This window comes from Porites lutea, chromosome 3, assembly GCF_958299795.1.
Source record: "Porites lutea chromosome 3, jaPorLute2.1, whole genome shotgun sequence".
NCBI classification, from domain to species: Eukaryota; Metazoa; Cnidaria; class Anthozoa; order Scleractinia; family Poritidae; genus Porites; species Porites lutea.
Genome location: NC_133203.1, coordinates 19,506,597 through 19,523,117, shown reverse-complemented (window position 1 = coordinate 19,523,117; position 16,521 = coordinate 19,506,597). Strand labels below are relative to the sequence as shown.

The 16,521-nt window shown below is 38.5% G+C and overlaps 1 protein-coding gene across 1 annotated transcript; it reads right to left on the bottom strand.

Annotated features, from left to right (window-relative positions):
- Positions 1 to 11,587: 11,587 nt before the first annotated feature.
- Positions 11,588 to 13,017, bottom strand: LOC140931826 (uncharacterized). Its single transcript, XM_073381550.1, has one exon. The coding sequence runs from the start codon at positions 13,001 to 13,003 to the stop codon at positions 11,588 to 11,590; it is 1,416 nt and encodes a 471-aa protein (XP_073237651.1). The 5' UTR covers positions 13,004 to 13,017.
- Positions 13,018 to 16,521: the final 3,504 nt, after the last annotated feature.

Below are 16,521 nucleotides of genomic sequence, written 5' to 3'. Positions count from 1 at the left end.
ATGAGATCAAGCTCACGCCAAGGGTACTCAACAGTTTTTTAGCACTAATGAATGCCCTGACGGCCGAGTATGACTAATTCAGCCACACTGTACCATAAGTTTTTTACAGTGCTTTGCAGAGAAAAACGTCTCGTGTGAAATCATTTCTAATCTGAATGTGTCCCTTTATGTTTGTTTTGCCGAGTTACAGTGTTGTGGCAATCTGTTGTCTACAGTGTTAATTAAGGGGCTTTTTTCCCAGTGAGAAGTGAAGTGTCCTTATACAATAGAGAGCTCTCCAGATTATTTTGGTGTCCATGAGGAGAGGTCCAATTGTATATATATATATCCAATATGGAAATTTTATAACTTTTAATTCATCGGCCTGTAGGTAATTGGAGACCAGGGGAGATACCAACAGAGGAGCTGCTAACCCTTATATCTTCCCGAAACAAGAACCAGAAACAAAAGGGAATCATCATGGAAGGCAAAATATCCATCGGTGCCATCACTACTGCTGGAGGAGAAGCAATTGTACTCTGAGGAGGATGATTGTGTGAAATACACTTATTATCCAACATGTTGGAGATGCCGTCAACGCTGCCAGTTCTGCCTAAAAAGGAAAACATTTTTTCCAAAATTTGGCAATTTCACCATGGAGTAAGTACATTTTGCTGCTTTTTACAATGTACATATATATGGTTATACAAGCACTCTCAATAAATTTTTAATTTATTAGGTGTAATTTCCCTTTAATTTTATGCTTAAATACCAGGATGACTCAGATGCAGTGTATTTCATAATCAAAGACTTTAGTTCCTGACACCCAGGTGTATATCATATTATAACCAACCAATTATTTTTGTGCGGTTTTATTGGCTACTTTACGTCACATGGTGTAAAATCACGGGACAGTAATCATGCAATAACCCCTGCCTGCATTGATATTTGTTCTCCTATGACTTCCATCGAAAAGAAACAAAGGCAGTGTGAAAGAAATTTTGAGTTTTCGTCTTTCTTATTTTACAAAGAAACTCGTTTATAAAGTCTGGAGATACTGACATTAAATATGGAAGTTGAATGATTTCTAACAAGTACAGGGTTTTCTAATCATCGCTGCAACATAGTGTATTTTCATTTTGAACTAGGATTAATGTCCAGGGTGTTCCAATGTATAAGTACAGCCATGAGTTGCGTTTCAAATTCGAGTGAATTCTACCAGTTACCTGGTCTTCAGGTTGAAGACCTGAATTTTTGGTCAAATCTTTGTTTTGCTGTTTGAACTGTTTGCCTCTTTCACGTAGGCGGAAAGAGATACTTTGTCAGTATTCTTTTGTCAGTATGCCAATCAATCACCAATAATGTGAAATAAATGAACTGAACAATGGAATTGAAACTATTGTTGAATTGATACATTACTGAGCTGACAACTGGAATCTGCAATGCCAAACTGAAATCACTACTGGATTGAGATTAGTATTAATCAATATTTATACAAAATGCCTCAGTCATTTTAACTGTAGAACTTCACAGAATTCATGTGAATTTTTCAGTCATCTCAACTTTGTGGAGCAATTTCCTAGACTAAGTTATCAGGAAAAAGTATCTTTGATTACAAACTAACAAGGAAAATGTGTCACTTTTGTATAGAATTGCCTCCCCCTTCCTTGACATGCTGGAGGAAATCCTCTCTTTTGGGGATCAAGATGATCACGAGGATGAGGATGAGGAGGATGAGATGATGTCCACAGATAAAGAGGAAACAAATCATCAAAACATGATGAAATGTATATCTGGAGAAGACTCCTCAGGAAGTGATGAAGAGGAGGCAAATGACAAGGAGGATGTGGAAGGTCTGGTAGACAGCAATGATGATTCGGAAGTGATTTGTTAAGATGACATTTAATAAGTTTTATTGCCTGACTAAAGTGTAACACATCTACTGATTTGTCAATTAGCATTGCGTACTTTACTTCTACTTTTACAATAACTTCTGCAAAACATACCTCTCATGTTAAAAATTATTAACTGTGTACATCATATCTTACCTTTGACACAGTGAATTGTGTACTATTCAGTTATGGATGCACTTTGGAGGTTATTTAAGCAATTGAGATGGTAGAGTCGCTCTCCGCTCCCTGTCTCATCAAGTGACACTCATGCACTCATTATTTAAAGTGCCTATGAAGCGAATATATTTTTTTTGTAGTTGTAAAATTTGACCTTTAAAATATATGATTCCTAAGTTTTAGAGCGGCTTGGGTAAAATTGCGGATTTAACAAACGCGCAAAGTTGGGCGATTTTGCTCTTAAAAATGGTCAGAGGACTGGACGAGTTTAATGTGAAATTCCAATTTATGACGTCACATTTGTCCCAAAAGTTTAGGTACACTCATTCCGCTCTTGGCGCCAAACCAGATTTTTAGAGAAAAGCATGTGTAGCGATACTGTGAAGAAATGAAGTCTTTATTGTTTGTTTTCTATTGGGTATAGCCCCTCCAAGCTGCCTTTTTAACAACTCAAGTCCAAAGCTCAGAGGGCTTTAAATTTTCATTACGAAGTACATTCTCTGAGGTTTGTACATCTGGTTGAAGTGTCTGTGGGTTGTGCTATCACAAAAATTAGCAAGCACCTGATAGAGGAAATTCATCTTGTATGTTAGGCATTGAATCTCAATCAATCAATCAATCAATCATTTATTTTAACACGTTGCGTCAAAGAGCTAAAAAACTCGTTCAAAATACGAACGTGTATAAATAAAATCTATAATAACTACAGCTATATAATATTATTCAATTTTAAAAACAACTCAATAAATATATACATATAAAAAACTTGGTAATAAAAACATAAAATATAAAAAGCTAAAACCGACTAAAAAGCCACATACTAAAAACGTGACTAGGAAAACTATAATACTCGTTCTAAAACAGTTAAAGGCTACAATCATGCACTATAAGACGCGTTCTAAAAAGCTACAGTCGTGCAATTTACTTCTGAAGTCACTAGCATCTCTTGAAAGACGCACTTGAGAAGGCAAACTGTTCCATAACTTAGCTAATGAATAAGTGAAAGAATTCTTCTTAAATTTAAGATTAAAGTTAGGTAATTCCAAATTCAAGCCCTCGCCTCTTAGGCTATACGGTGTATGCCTGTATTTAAAAAGGCTTCCAATATAAGTAGGTCCCGTACCATTTAAACAGTTAAAAAGAAGTATTAACGCCTGGTGTAAGCGCCTACAATATAAGGATTTCATGCTAGCCGTAGTGAGCAGCTTGTCGTATGACATTGACTTGTTGTGCCCGATTAATGTTCTCAAAATATAACAGTTGCCATCTTCGAGACGGTTGCGTTGACCCGTACCTATGCCTACAAACAAAGGACTGCAGTATTCGAGATGAGGTAATATAAATGCTTTATAAAGTTTTATCATTGCATCATGAGGAAGAAAATGCCTTATTCTTCTCAGTGCAGAGGCCTTCGCGTAGACTTTCTTTAGTTGATCTGATATGTGTTCTTTATAGGATAGGTCCTTGTCTAGAGTAACTCCGAGAATCTTAATAGATCGGAGAAATTCTATTCTAGCATTATTAAGAAATAAAGAATAACGATAGGCACAGGGTCCGACAGATAATGCTTGAGTCTTGGTACTGTTCACTGTTAAATGGTTAGACTCAAACCACGACGAAAGAGTCTGAAGATCTTTGTGGAAGGAAAATTCTAGAATGGTGGGAGATACATCAGACAGGTAGGCAGTCGTGTCATCAGCGTACAGCCGCAATGAGACATTAGGAACACAGAAATTCAAGTCATTAATGAATATGTTGAACAGCAACGGCCCCAATAGTGAACCTTGAGGAACGCCAGATTTAACTGTTTTGAAGTTAGAGCATACGCCTTCTAATCTGACACATTGTTGACGACCTAGCAGGTAGGTGGACATCAGTTCCAAGGCATGAGGAGAAAAGCCATAGGCCTTCAACTTTGCGAGCAGAAGGCTGTGGTTTATGGCATCAAACGCTTTGCTCAGGTCCACAGCGACTGCCGCCTCAGCTTCCTTGTTTTCAATACTGTTCCTCCAATCTTCCATCATTTTTAGCAATGCAGTGTAGCAAGAGTGAGTTTTCATAAATCCAGATAAGTTTGAGGACAAAACGCTATGAAATGCATTCCAAGTTTGGTCGTAAATAACTTTCTCAAATACCTTCGATAGCGAAGTTAATATTGATACAGGGCGGTAGTTTACTTTGTCTGTGTCAATCCCCCGTTTAAAGACAGGAGTAAGGCGTGCTTGCTTCCATTCAGAGGGCAATGAGCGATTCAGAATACAGAAGTTGATCAACTTAGTCACTTCTTCGGCAAGAACTGGGGATCCCAAACACAAGATTCGTGGTGAAATGCCGGCTACCCCAACTGCCTTTCTCGGATTAAGGTGGTCTAAGATGTTACGGATATATGAAGTACTGACTGGGGAGTAATTAAACTCACTGGAGAAACGTAGATTGCTTATTGCCTTGATACTAGGATGGTCAGTGTAGTCAGTGTCAGATCTATGCTCTAACTGAATAATATTGGCAAAGTAATCACTAAAGACTTCGGCCACACACCCAGGCTCAGGAACAACACTACTGCCCTCAACGAGGATGACGCCTTGTATGTTTTTACCAGAACTAGTTGGCAAAAGGGGCTTCATTTTTCTCCAAAATTCGCCTGGATGTCTAGCACTCAAGGAAGCATCACAGCAGAACCTTTTCAAGGCGTTGCGCTTTAGCAACGTAACCTTGTTACGTTGCCGCTTATAGTCATCCCAAGAAGTAGATGTAGGATTCCGCTTGTGGCGCTTGAATAATTTGTTTCAGTGCGAAATTTCACCCAGCAAATCAGGTGATATCCATGGCAACTGGTCGCCCCGAATCCACTTTTTTTTCAGGGGCACGTGCTGGTCAAGAACATCTTTGAAAAGTGTTCCCCAATGAGCCCATACATCATCGGCATTGTCGAATGTGTAGGCCGAAGACCATGGGACCCTTTTTAAGTCAGCCAAAAAGTCAGGCAAGTTAAAATTCTTCATACTCCTAAACTCGATCAAGCCCGGCTTTGGCCTTGAATTCTTATTTTTTCGCACTGTAAAGAATAAGTCATGATCGCTCAGTCCAAGGTGTAAAGAACCACTTGTAGCATAACATTCCACGTGACTAGTTAACAAATCATCGATGAGACTTTTAGATGTTTTAGTTACTCTTGTTGGATTATCAATTTGGTTTGAGAGACAGAATCGATTACAAAAGTCAACCAGCCTTGTGTCAGGAAAACGGCTTTCATCTCTATTCTCGTACATGTCCATATTGAAGTCTCCGAGTAAAAGAAGCTCCTTTCTGGTGTTATACATATTTTCGGTAGCTGTTGATAGAGAGGTGAGAAAATCAGATTCCTTGCACTTAGTTGGACTTCTATAACAAGCACACACTATAAAGCGACTGTTATTAGAGTCCTTGACATCCAAACAAATGGATTCAATATCACTACTTTCTAGTTTTAAGCGTCCATACGCCGAGAGGTCATTCCTGATATAGGCAAGCAGACCTCCAGCCCCCTTCTTACGATCTTTGCGAATAGTGCGAAATCCTTGGTGTGAAACCAAATGCGATGAGACAGTACTGTCGATCTTTGTTTCGGCTAGAAACAAAATATCAAACATATTTCTATTTAGCAACTCTTTGACCTCATTGATTTTGTTAACTAAGCTGTTAATGTTTAAGTAACCGATCTTGATATTGAACTTATAGTAGCCACTTATGTTCGATTGGTACCAGTCCAAAGAGTCGCAATCGTTGTCTTCGAGTTCGTCATACTGGCTGCCTCCCTTACTTCTATTTAGCTCTGTATCCGAGTCAAAAAAGGAATCAGATAGCGGCGGAAGTGCACATCGAGTGCAACTCCAAACGTTAACATCTAATTTCAATTTTCCTGCTTCACATTTGTAATGAAAAGATCCAGAGCATAGATTGCATGTCAATTCCTTTTGGTTTAGCCGTATAGTTTTATTGCATGTTAAACAACTCTTCTTGACTGCAATATTTTGCACTGACTTTTTCCTTCCATTTTTTGCGTCATCAGGACCGGGATTTGTTTCAACCTCGCCGGCAAGAACAAGACGATCTGTGGCAACCGAGTTGGGGTAGTAAGAATGACTTTGTTTAGATCTTTTGATCTTCCTGGTGATTTTTGTTCTTATTTTACACTTTGTGATTAATTGTGTCGGGGGTGGCAGGAATTCCTGGCTGGTTTCCCATTCAGTGTCAATACCAGAAGGCGAGACCACAGTATGAATATTCCACAGTGCTGGATTCGAGCTTCCATAAAAGAATGAAGTGTTAAGACTGTTAAGCCTACCGTCATGGAGCCTTCCATTCTTATGTAAAATCCATCCAAGTAAAGAAGACAATGGATCATTAGACAAGAATTCGGCGCTATTGTTAAAGGCCCGGTCGAATACGACATCAAGATACGAAGTTACCGCCAATCGAGAACCAAAAACTCCATCTGTAGACGTAAATAGCGACTCTGATGTAGTGAAAATTTCCCCAGTTATGTGTCCAAACTTTAGGAATGAGCCGACGTACGTGTGGTTGTTATAAATTCGCCCAACGAACAGTAAAAAGGGCAAAAACACAGAGACCAAAAAGACGTGGCTGCTCATTATATATGCTCATTATAAATCTTGGGTCAAGCTTAAGCTGATAACTCAAGTTGGCATGTAATCAAAGAGTCTGTAACATTTTTTATGCACGTTTGAGAGCAAATGAAGTACAGACAGTTAAGAATATATCACTTCGATTTTCTCATTTAAAATATGTTGAATATTTATGAGCAGAGACACTTGCTAGCAGTTTGATACATCAGGGTGCTAATTCATCACAAATCTGACCATAGTTTTAGGTTTCTGTCAATAACAAGAGGATGATGGTACCAAATACTCCTGACGCTGACCCTTAAACGCTTCATTTCACAAATTACTGATTTTTATTTATTTGTATACTTTGTCATTGAAGGGGGCCCTTGTTCGGTGAAAACAGAATGGTAACTTGGAAGATAGTTTATTGCGTGCAAAATAAAATTTCAGATTTGTTTCACTTTGGCTGGGTTTATTTCAGTACAAGGAAAGAGTGGGAGATACCGTTATTACCTGGCTAATTTTTGGGTCAACTCAATTCAACTTGTGATGCCACGAATTTATGAGATCTTAATAATAAGCCATGTTTTGAGTCAAATTCAAATCATGGCATATAAGATACATACCATGTTTTGCGTTGACTCAATTTGTGGCATCACAGTCGTGGGCTATAGCCTAAGACCGTGGTGCCATAGATTGAGTCAATGCAAAATGCGGTCTTTTTAATAAGCCATGTTTTTGAGTTAAATTCAATTTATGGGTTGTAAGGTGCATACCATGTTTTGCATGGACTGAATCTGTGGTATCGCAGTCGTGTGTTATAGCCTAAGACCGTGGTGCCATAGATTGAGTCAACGCAAAATGCGGTCTTATTGATTGCTGCGAGCAAGCGTAGCGAGCAAGCAGCAACATAATCAGGATTTAAAAAGAATATATAAAAGGGAGTACGAATTCTCAAATTCATCACTTTTTACCAGAATGCATTGCATTGAACAGAGTGCACTGCACCACTTTTTACCAGGGTGCATTGCGGATGAACAACACGAGGATGTCATACCGTCTTTTCGCGTGGATTCCAGTCAGAAATTTTGCTCAGATTTACCTGTAAAACGAAGTGAAGGGGATTGTGATTGACTTTCACAACTCTTGTTTTTGTTTTTAATGCAGTACGTGAAAGTTTGTAACTCTGGACGATTAATTGTGACATATTATTTTCAACTTAGTAGGTCATTTCTTAGCAATCTCGCCTCCATGGTCGAATTCTAAAATTCAAAGGGGTCAACACGATACTGAAAGAAAACTACCAAGTGTCGCTACTTGTCGGCTATCGAGAAGGTTGGCGATACTTAAGTTAAAAATGACACATTTTGAGAAAAAAAATTCAAATCATTTTTCAAAGTGGCATTTTCATGGAGACATGAATTGCGATGCCTCAAACTATGTCATCATCAATAGGACACAGGTTGAGTTAGAAATAGCAACTCAAAATGTGTCATTCCGCCGCAAAGTCATAGTTGGCAATAACGCAAAACATGGCCATGTCCTGAAACTGCATTTTGCGACAACTCATACCATGGTCTCAATTCTGTGCACAAAATCAGGATTCGTTCCATACTTAATACTAATAAGGAAAAGGGGTCATACGCAAGTTACTTTTCCTAAAGCTCGCACCACATTTAGCATTATTTCAATGTATGGCATGAGTGATAGACCGTAGATTGAAATATCTCAAAATGCGGCCAAGGTGGTCATCATCAATAGGACACAGATTGAGTTAGAAATAGCAACTCAAAATGTGTCATTCCGCCGCAAAGTCATAGTTTGCAATAACGCAAAACATGGCCATGTCCTGAAACCGCATTTTGCGACAACTCATACCATGGTCTCAATTCTCTGCACAAATTCAGGATTCATTCCATACTTAATACTAATAAGAAAAAGGGGTCCTACTCAAGTTTCACTTTTCCAAAAGCTCACACCACATTTAGCATTATTTCAATGTATGGCATGAGTGATAGACCGTAGATTGAAATATCTCAAAATGCGGCCAAGGTGGTCATCATCAATAGGACACAGATTGAGTTAGAAATAGCAACTCAAAATGTGTCATTCCGCCGCAAAGTCATAGTTTGCAATAACGCAAAACATGGCCATGTCCTGAAACCGCATTTTGCGACAACTCATACCATGGTCTCAATTCTGTGCACAAAATCAGGATTCATTCCATACTTAATACTAATAAGAAAAAGGGGTCATACTCAAGTTTCACTTTTCCAAAAGCTCACACCACATTTAGCATTATTTCAATGTATGGCATGAGTGATAGACCGTAGATTGAAATATCTCAAAATGCAGCCAAGGTGGAACCAACGGCTTTGTGATAGTTTTGAGGCAATAATTCCTGGATATTCCTTCTACAACAAGAGGCAAACGAACAAGAATTATTTGAACATACAACTTTCCGCCGTCAAATATAATAAATATTAAATACTTGACCGAAAGAAGTACGTTGGATGTTGTTAGCTTAATGTGGACTGGACTGAATTTAACTCAAAACATGGCTTATTATTAAGACCCTATTTTGCGTTGACTCAATCTATGGCACCACGGTGGTGGGCTATAGCCCACAATTGCGATACCACAATTTGAGTCAACACAAAACATGGTATGTACCTTATATACCATGATTTGAATTTAACTCAAAACATGGCTTATTATTAAGACCGCATTTTGCGTTGACTCAATCTATGGCATAACGGTCTTAGGCTATATATAGCCCACGATTGCGATGCCACAGATTGAGTCAACGCAAAACATGGTATGCACCTTATATGCCATGATTTGAATTTAACTCAAACAGGGCTTATTAATAAGACCGCATTTTGCGTTGACTCAATCTATGGCACCACGGTCTTGGGCTATAGTCAACGACTGTGATGTCACAAATTGAGTCAACGCAAAACATGGCCCATGATATCCCATTTGAATTTAACTCAAAACATGGTTTATTAGAAAGACCCTAATTGATGTTGTTGTTTCTCGCCGTCTTGGGTATTCTGTGATACAACAGCCAGGCCCCAACTGTTCAACGGTGGATAACGCTATCCATAGTGACAGTGACTGGATAGTGACAGTGGATAGTGTATTTTATAATACACTTATCCATTGGATATCGATTTATACGGCGGATAGCATTATCCAGTCTTTGAACAACGGGGCCAAGATGTATAATGAGGCTACCCAAACAATTGATCCCTCTTCTAGACGAAGTTGGGGAAGCATTTTAAGTTCATTGATAACATAATCCGTGTGTGAATAGCATTAAAGTAACATTCAAGCACCAAAAACCAAGTCTTCAAGGAGTGTTTATAGCAAGTTCACTTGGTCTTGCACGTTTTGAAATGCTTTAAAAAAAACTCCCCTAGATATAAAATGCATAGTTAAGAGACACAACCCTGAATGGAACTAAATTTACTGATTTTGATATAATCCTATATTATCCGACCACCCTGCTTCATATTATGACCAAATTGTTATGCCGCGAGTAAGTGGTCATCTTATTATGGTTGCGCTTCTAGTTTTCATTTAATTGAGTTAAGTTTTAAATTAGAAGACACTTAAAAATCTCATCGTGTAATTAAATTTGACATACACGCGCTATTGCCAAAAGTAATGGCAAAGTTCCTTTCCTGGAAGCTATCCAAGGTTCTAATTGTACACTTTCCACGTCATGCTTACTGACAACCACTGAATTGATGTTCTGTTGAGTAGACGCCACAACGTGGATACCTATCACCAAATGACTACTGTGTAACACACTCAAAGCCAAAAACAAACAAACAGACAAAACAAAAAGTCTAAAACAAAATTGAAAGCAGAACTCGTAACCAAAGCGTGCTAAAAGTTTAACCAAATCATTTAGAAAAACTTTAATTAAACAAATCTCCAAAGGTTACCAAGAGGGACACAGGGACGATGACTTGCCCATACGATGCCTTGTCCTATCTACTTTTACAGCAGAGCAAATCTATCACTTTGATGTCTGCTGAAGCAAATTTAGAACCTAGCAAAAACAATGTTTGATTCCTTCAACAACACTAGCGTTTTGGGTATAAACTGAATGAAGTCTTGCACTTGTGATTCCTAAACTAAAAACTTCTAGAGAAAGTTGATAATGGGGAGAATATGCAACGAAGATGACCACCACCACGACAAGAACTTTAAAACATCAACAGGTTTACCTTTCTTTGCCGACACTGCATGACTGCAACGTGAAACGTCCTACTTTCACGTTTGTACGTGAACGCAAGATGATTTTGGATAGTCGTTGAGAATTTAACTCCAGGGAAATTCGCCAACAATTTGACAAGGTGAACGAGGTGGAATAAAAAGCGACGAGGTTTGAAACAGCGCCAATTCACTTTAAGTCACGTGTTCGCCACCGTCGCCATCCCTAAAGTCGTGCTTGCTTAAGCTCCCTAATATACAGTAACTATAAAATGACTCAGCCTTGTTCCCAGCATCTTCTTGCAAGCAGCAAGAGATAACTGTTAAACACCAGATCACATATGCTTATAAAATTATTACTCAATCACGAGCTTAGTGACATTTTGAATAGTCATGTGATGATCTCTGCTATTTTTTTCTGATTCTCACTGCCGCTACTTTTCGCGAGTCTGACGCCTACTTCAAAATCTTTCTTTCAAGCAACCTACATGCATTTTTATGGCAACGGAGTTTTTGGACAGTCATTTCATTGATGGCTTTCCATAGTCACACAATTAACTAATAGCAATTAATGTGGCTCAGTCAATGACCAACGGAAACTGGCACAGAAAATAATTGTCTTATTTTATCAGTTACCATCATTACATTATCAACCAGCAAGGGTTAATCCAGGGAAGGTAACGCCTCAGAATAAGACAAAAAAAAGCTCTACTTACTCTTAGTGTTTAGGATTTTATACAACTTTCCCAGCCTCAGTTCATTGTATTGTGCAAAAACAAGGTTTTCGTCAAAATTGCAATTTTTAAATAAATTGTAGATGTGTTTCCGTTGACTAAACATCGAAGAGTTTTTTCCAGTTTTTGATATATGATTTCTCATCACAACTGTCCACTTAGGAAGAGGAGGACAATTGACTGTACCAACCTCCAAAAGATCTTTAACCTGCTGTAAGTTGTCAATGTTCCTTGGTATGACCAAGGAATCCAGCCACTCAGACAAAGAACCAGAACCATACTCAGTAAACATTGCTATTGTTGCAGGGTCAGTAGTTGCTGTAGACAAAACTGGCTGATTCATTGTTGGAGGGACGGAGACTGTTGTAGGATTAGACCAAGTAGGTTGGGTTCTGGATGGAGGAATGAGGGTGGTGGTAGGGATGGACAAAGAAGGTTGGTTGCCTGTAGGTTGGATAAAGGCTGTAGGATGCTTGGACAGAGTAGGTTGATAGACTGCAGATGAGACGACAGCTGTTCTATGGGTGCCCAAAGTAGGCTGGTTGATGCCGGATGGAATGAAGGTCGTTGTGGTCATGGACTGAGTGGGTTGGTTACTTGTAGACGAAATGAAGCCTGTTGTATTGATGGGCAAAGTATGTTGACTGCTTGCAGATGGGATGAAGGCTGATGTTGAAATGGGCAAAGAAGGTGGACTGCTTGTAGACGAAATGAAGGCTGTTGTATTGATGGGCAAAGTATGTTGACTGCTTGCACATGGGATGAAGGCTGATGTTGAAATGGGCAAAGAAGGTGGACTGCTTGTAGACGAAATGAAGGCTGTTGTATTGATGGGCAAAGTATGTTGACTGCTTGCAGATGGGATGAAGGCTGATGTTGAAATGGGCAAAGAAGGTGGACTGCTTGTAGACGAAATGAAAGCTGTTGTATTGATGGGCAAAGTAGGTTGACTGCTTGTAGATGGGATGAAGGCTGAGGTTGAAATGGGCAAAGTAGATTGACTGCTTGTAGATGGGATGAAGGCTTTAGGATGTCTTGATTGAGTAGGTTGATTGATTGCAGATGAAACAAAGCTTGATGCTGGGATGGGAAAAGTAAATTGGCTGCTTGTAGACGAAATGGAGACTGAAGTTGAGAAGGGGAAAGTAGGTTGACTGCTTGAGGATGGGATGAAAGCTGATGTTGGAATGGGAGCAGTGGGTTGGCTGTTTGAAGGAGTGGCGAAGACTGCAGGGTTGCTTAAATTAGAAGAAGGGATGGTGGCAGCATTGTTGGAAACCATGGAAATAAAGACAGAAGACCAATAGGCCACTTGCCTTGCTGCATGGAGAGCAGGACCAACATCACTTTCTGGCTGATATTCCTCCAGTTGTTGTGTGATGTTGGTCATCAGGTGTATCAGGTTGCTTGGTGGTCTTCCTTGAGGTGCTTCATGGTGCTCGATATCATGATGCAAAGCAGCACTTATTCTTTCTGCATCATGAAAGGAATTGGATGAGATAAAATGTTGTGGATTTCATCCCGAGATTTCAGAGCCTCTATTACTTCAGAAAGATCTGTCTCCTGCCAAACAGAAATGAGTCAATTGAAATTATAAACACAGTAAAAGCTCTCTTCTCACATGTAGCCATTTGTTAAAGAAAATGTCCTTGGTTTTATATACTCGTGAGAGAAAATCTCTAACATGGCTGATCAATACTACGGACACGCATTTCTATTTATATTTACCCCTTGGTCTAGCCCAGTGAAACAATAACATCTTTAATGCTATGCTCACTCTATAAATTCCAACACTCAAATAGCAATGTCAAAATCCTGTCACCGTCCATATTTCTTCCACTCCAAAGAAATGCCTGCACTGTGATTAGTCGTATAAAATTCATGCACACTGCTTACATCGTGTGCAATAAGATGCTTTATTACATGGCTACTTCCATATCGAGCAGATGACCCAAATTCTGTCCTGTGATTAGCTTCCCGAGCAGGCAAGGTGGTGCTATCTTGCCCACTTGGGATTACCAGCTGTGTCCCGCAAGAAGAATTTCCGTGAAAGCCATATAATAAATCCTTAAGCGACGAAGCTTGTTCAGTCAACATGAATGGATATTGGCCTTGTTCTTTTTTGGTGTGTTTGTGGACCTCAACTCCTTCTCGGTCCATAAACATGCAAAAAGAACTTGGCCAATATCGAGCCATCTTGACCTCACCCTTAGAAAATAACCCCTATTTATCACATTACAATGCACTGATTACATCACCAGAATGACCACATACAAATCATGAAACGTTTTTTAAAGGAAATAGTTGCTTGTTGTGCATTGTTTAGTTATATACATGTATAAGCATGCATTGGAATTAAGACAAGGAGAGACAAGGAGACCCTCTCTCCTCTCTCTTATGGTTTTTGAGATTTTTTGCATCAGTATACGCAACGACAAACATATGCATGGCATTGTAATACACAAGCAAAGAAATTAAATTTGGCCTGTTTGCTGATGACCTGACCGGCTTTTGAAAAATGATTTCTCTTTAACAAATTTTCTTAAAATCATAGAAAAGTACGGAATTTGCTCAGGCCTTGATATTCTTCTGCACTAACTAAAACCTGTTGGTGGGAAATTAATTTTATGTTTTATGTTGCAACTTTGAATTGCAGAAATTGCTGATAAAGCTACCAAAATTCTATGCTCTGCAGCAAATAGGGGAAGCGTACAGGATTTAAATGGAAACGATCTTGAAAAATTATTCTGTGGAATAATAAGTTTACTTGTACTGGAGGCAAGTCTGTGTACTTCAAAAAACTGGCAGAGAAGGGAATAATTAAAATTGGGGAATTAATCCCCGATAACGATGAACTTCTTGTTAAAAATAATCGCAGGCTGAGGGAACTAAACATTTCGCCACTCAATGCTTTTAGACTTGATTTAATTGGTGCTTTACCACTTGAATGGTGTGAAGGTTTAAAAGCAATTTCCTCAATAGAGGATGAGCCTTTTAATATACATGATGAGATCAAATTAAACTTAAACGAGCAAACTGTTCTAATCAAAACAGTGGCTTCCAAAACTGTCTATAGGGAACTTCGAAATAGAATCATTACTCCCCCAACTGCTCAGCTGAAATGTAACACCAAATTTGTTACGATGTCTTAGAATGGAAGTAGATTTACAGATTGCCTTTTCGCGCTGTCTTGGATAAAAAATCCCGTGATTTTCAGTACAAATTGCTCAACAGATGTCTGGTAAAAATGCTTTTTTGTTCAAAGTTGGACTTGTATCAAATCTGGCATGTTCTTTTTCTGGAGAAATGGATAAATCCCTCATGCACCTTATTACATCTTGTCATTACTCAAAGAATTTTTGGGCTGAAGTGATAAAACGGTTTGATAAACAGGGGACTAAAATTGCTAATCTCTCTGATAAAGATATAATGTTTGGTCTTGTACAAATGTAAGGTGCAATGATGAAAAATTTGTAAACCACATTCTATTAGTTGCCAAACAATACTTATATTATTGTAGACAAAAAAGTTCTTTACTTTCAATTGGAGTGTTAGACTCAAAAATTAAAATGATTTACCAACTTGTAACAATTATAGCCAAATCTAATAATAAAATGTCAGCTCACAATATAAAATGGGCCAAATACAAAGTACATTAATGTGCAGTTCTGTGATGCTGCTGCACATATATGTGACAAAAAATTATTTACAATGTAAATAGATGATGATGAAAGGGTGTGTGTGCACGTGTATGTATGAGTGTAGTGAGTGTAAGTGAGTGTAGTAAAAAGGTAGTAAGTGAGAGTAGCGTGGAGTAAAATTGTATGTGAAACTGAAAATCAATAAATATCATTCAAATAAAAAAAAATGCATGGGAATTAAAAAAAATTGAGAGAAGTGTTTAGAGAAGCACTCGCCTGTGGCTCATGCATGAAATTCCTGAATGCTTCTATAACTTAACATGCACATAGCAGTGTTTACTACCTTACTGCATGTATGGATACATACCAGATCGCCCTCTCCATCCTCACTGGATAACTCTTCCCACTGGGATTCTGACTCTGAATTCGCCTATAAACAAAATCAACCCCCCCCCCCAAAAAAAGGAAATTAATTTTTCTACAAAAGAACCTTGTTTTGTTTTCTATTCTGCTGTTGATACAATGTAAGGGTTTCTATTTATTCATAACATACATGTAATGCTAGAATAATGTGGAAAAATGCATCACGGAGAATGTTTGTCTGGTTGGAAGCCATTATGACTAGCAGCAACTCTAGCTCTGTAAGTATGAATACAGTCAACACACTCATAGCTACCACCTCTTGTAAGCCAACCACCTCCCGTAAGCGGTCTTTGTAAATACCCATTTTGTTTCTCAGAAAATACTACTAACCGCCAACTCAAATTACTTAGGCAACCAAGACCAGTTTTTAGTTAGGCCAGAAGTTTGACATATTCTTTTGTTTTCTGTTTCCAGTAAGCAACCACCCAACATGATCACGTATGATCGTTATGAAGTCTTTACTCAGAAGTGACAAGAGTTCAGTTTTCAATAACACTAACCAGACTGATGACATAATAACAGTTTACATACAAAGACTATGTCTGTGAATAGATCTTGAGGTAAAGAGAAGAGACTCATTGACAAGTACACTCTACTGTACTTTTCCCAAAAATTGTTGCATGTGAAAAACAGAAATCAAACAACTTTGTTTCGTTTTGCCTAATGTAAGCTAATAAGGTAATATCTTTATGTAATTGATAAGTCAATCTAGCACTGGGCTTATTTTGTTGATTTTTCCCGTAAGCAACCACTTTGTCTTGCACCAAGGGAGGTCGGTTACAAGAGAGTACTTTAACTCCTTTTTTCCTTCTTGACTAAACAAAAGGCAAACAACCAACAAAAA

Coding starts and splice junctions, on each gene's coding strand:
- LOC140931826 (XM_073381550.1), bottom strand. CDS start 13,003: ATGACCAACATCACACAACAACTGGAGGAATATCAGCCAGAAAGTGAT.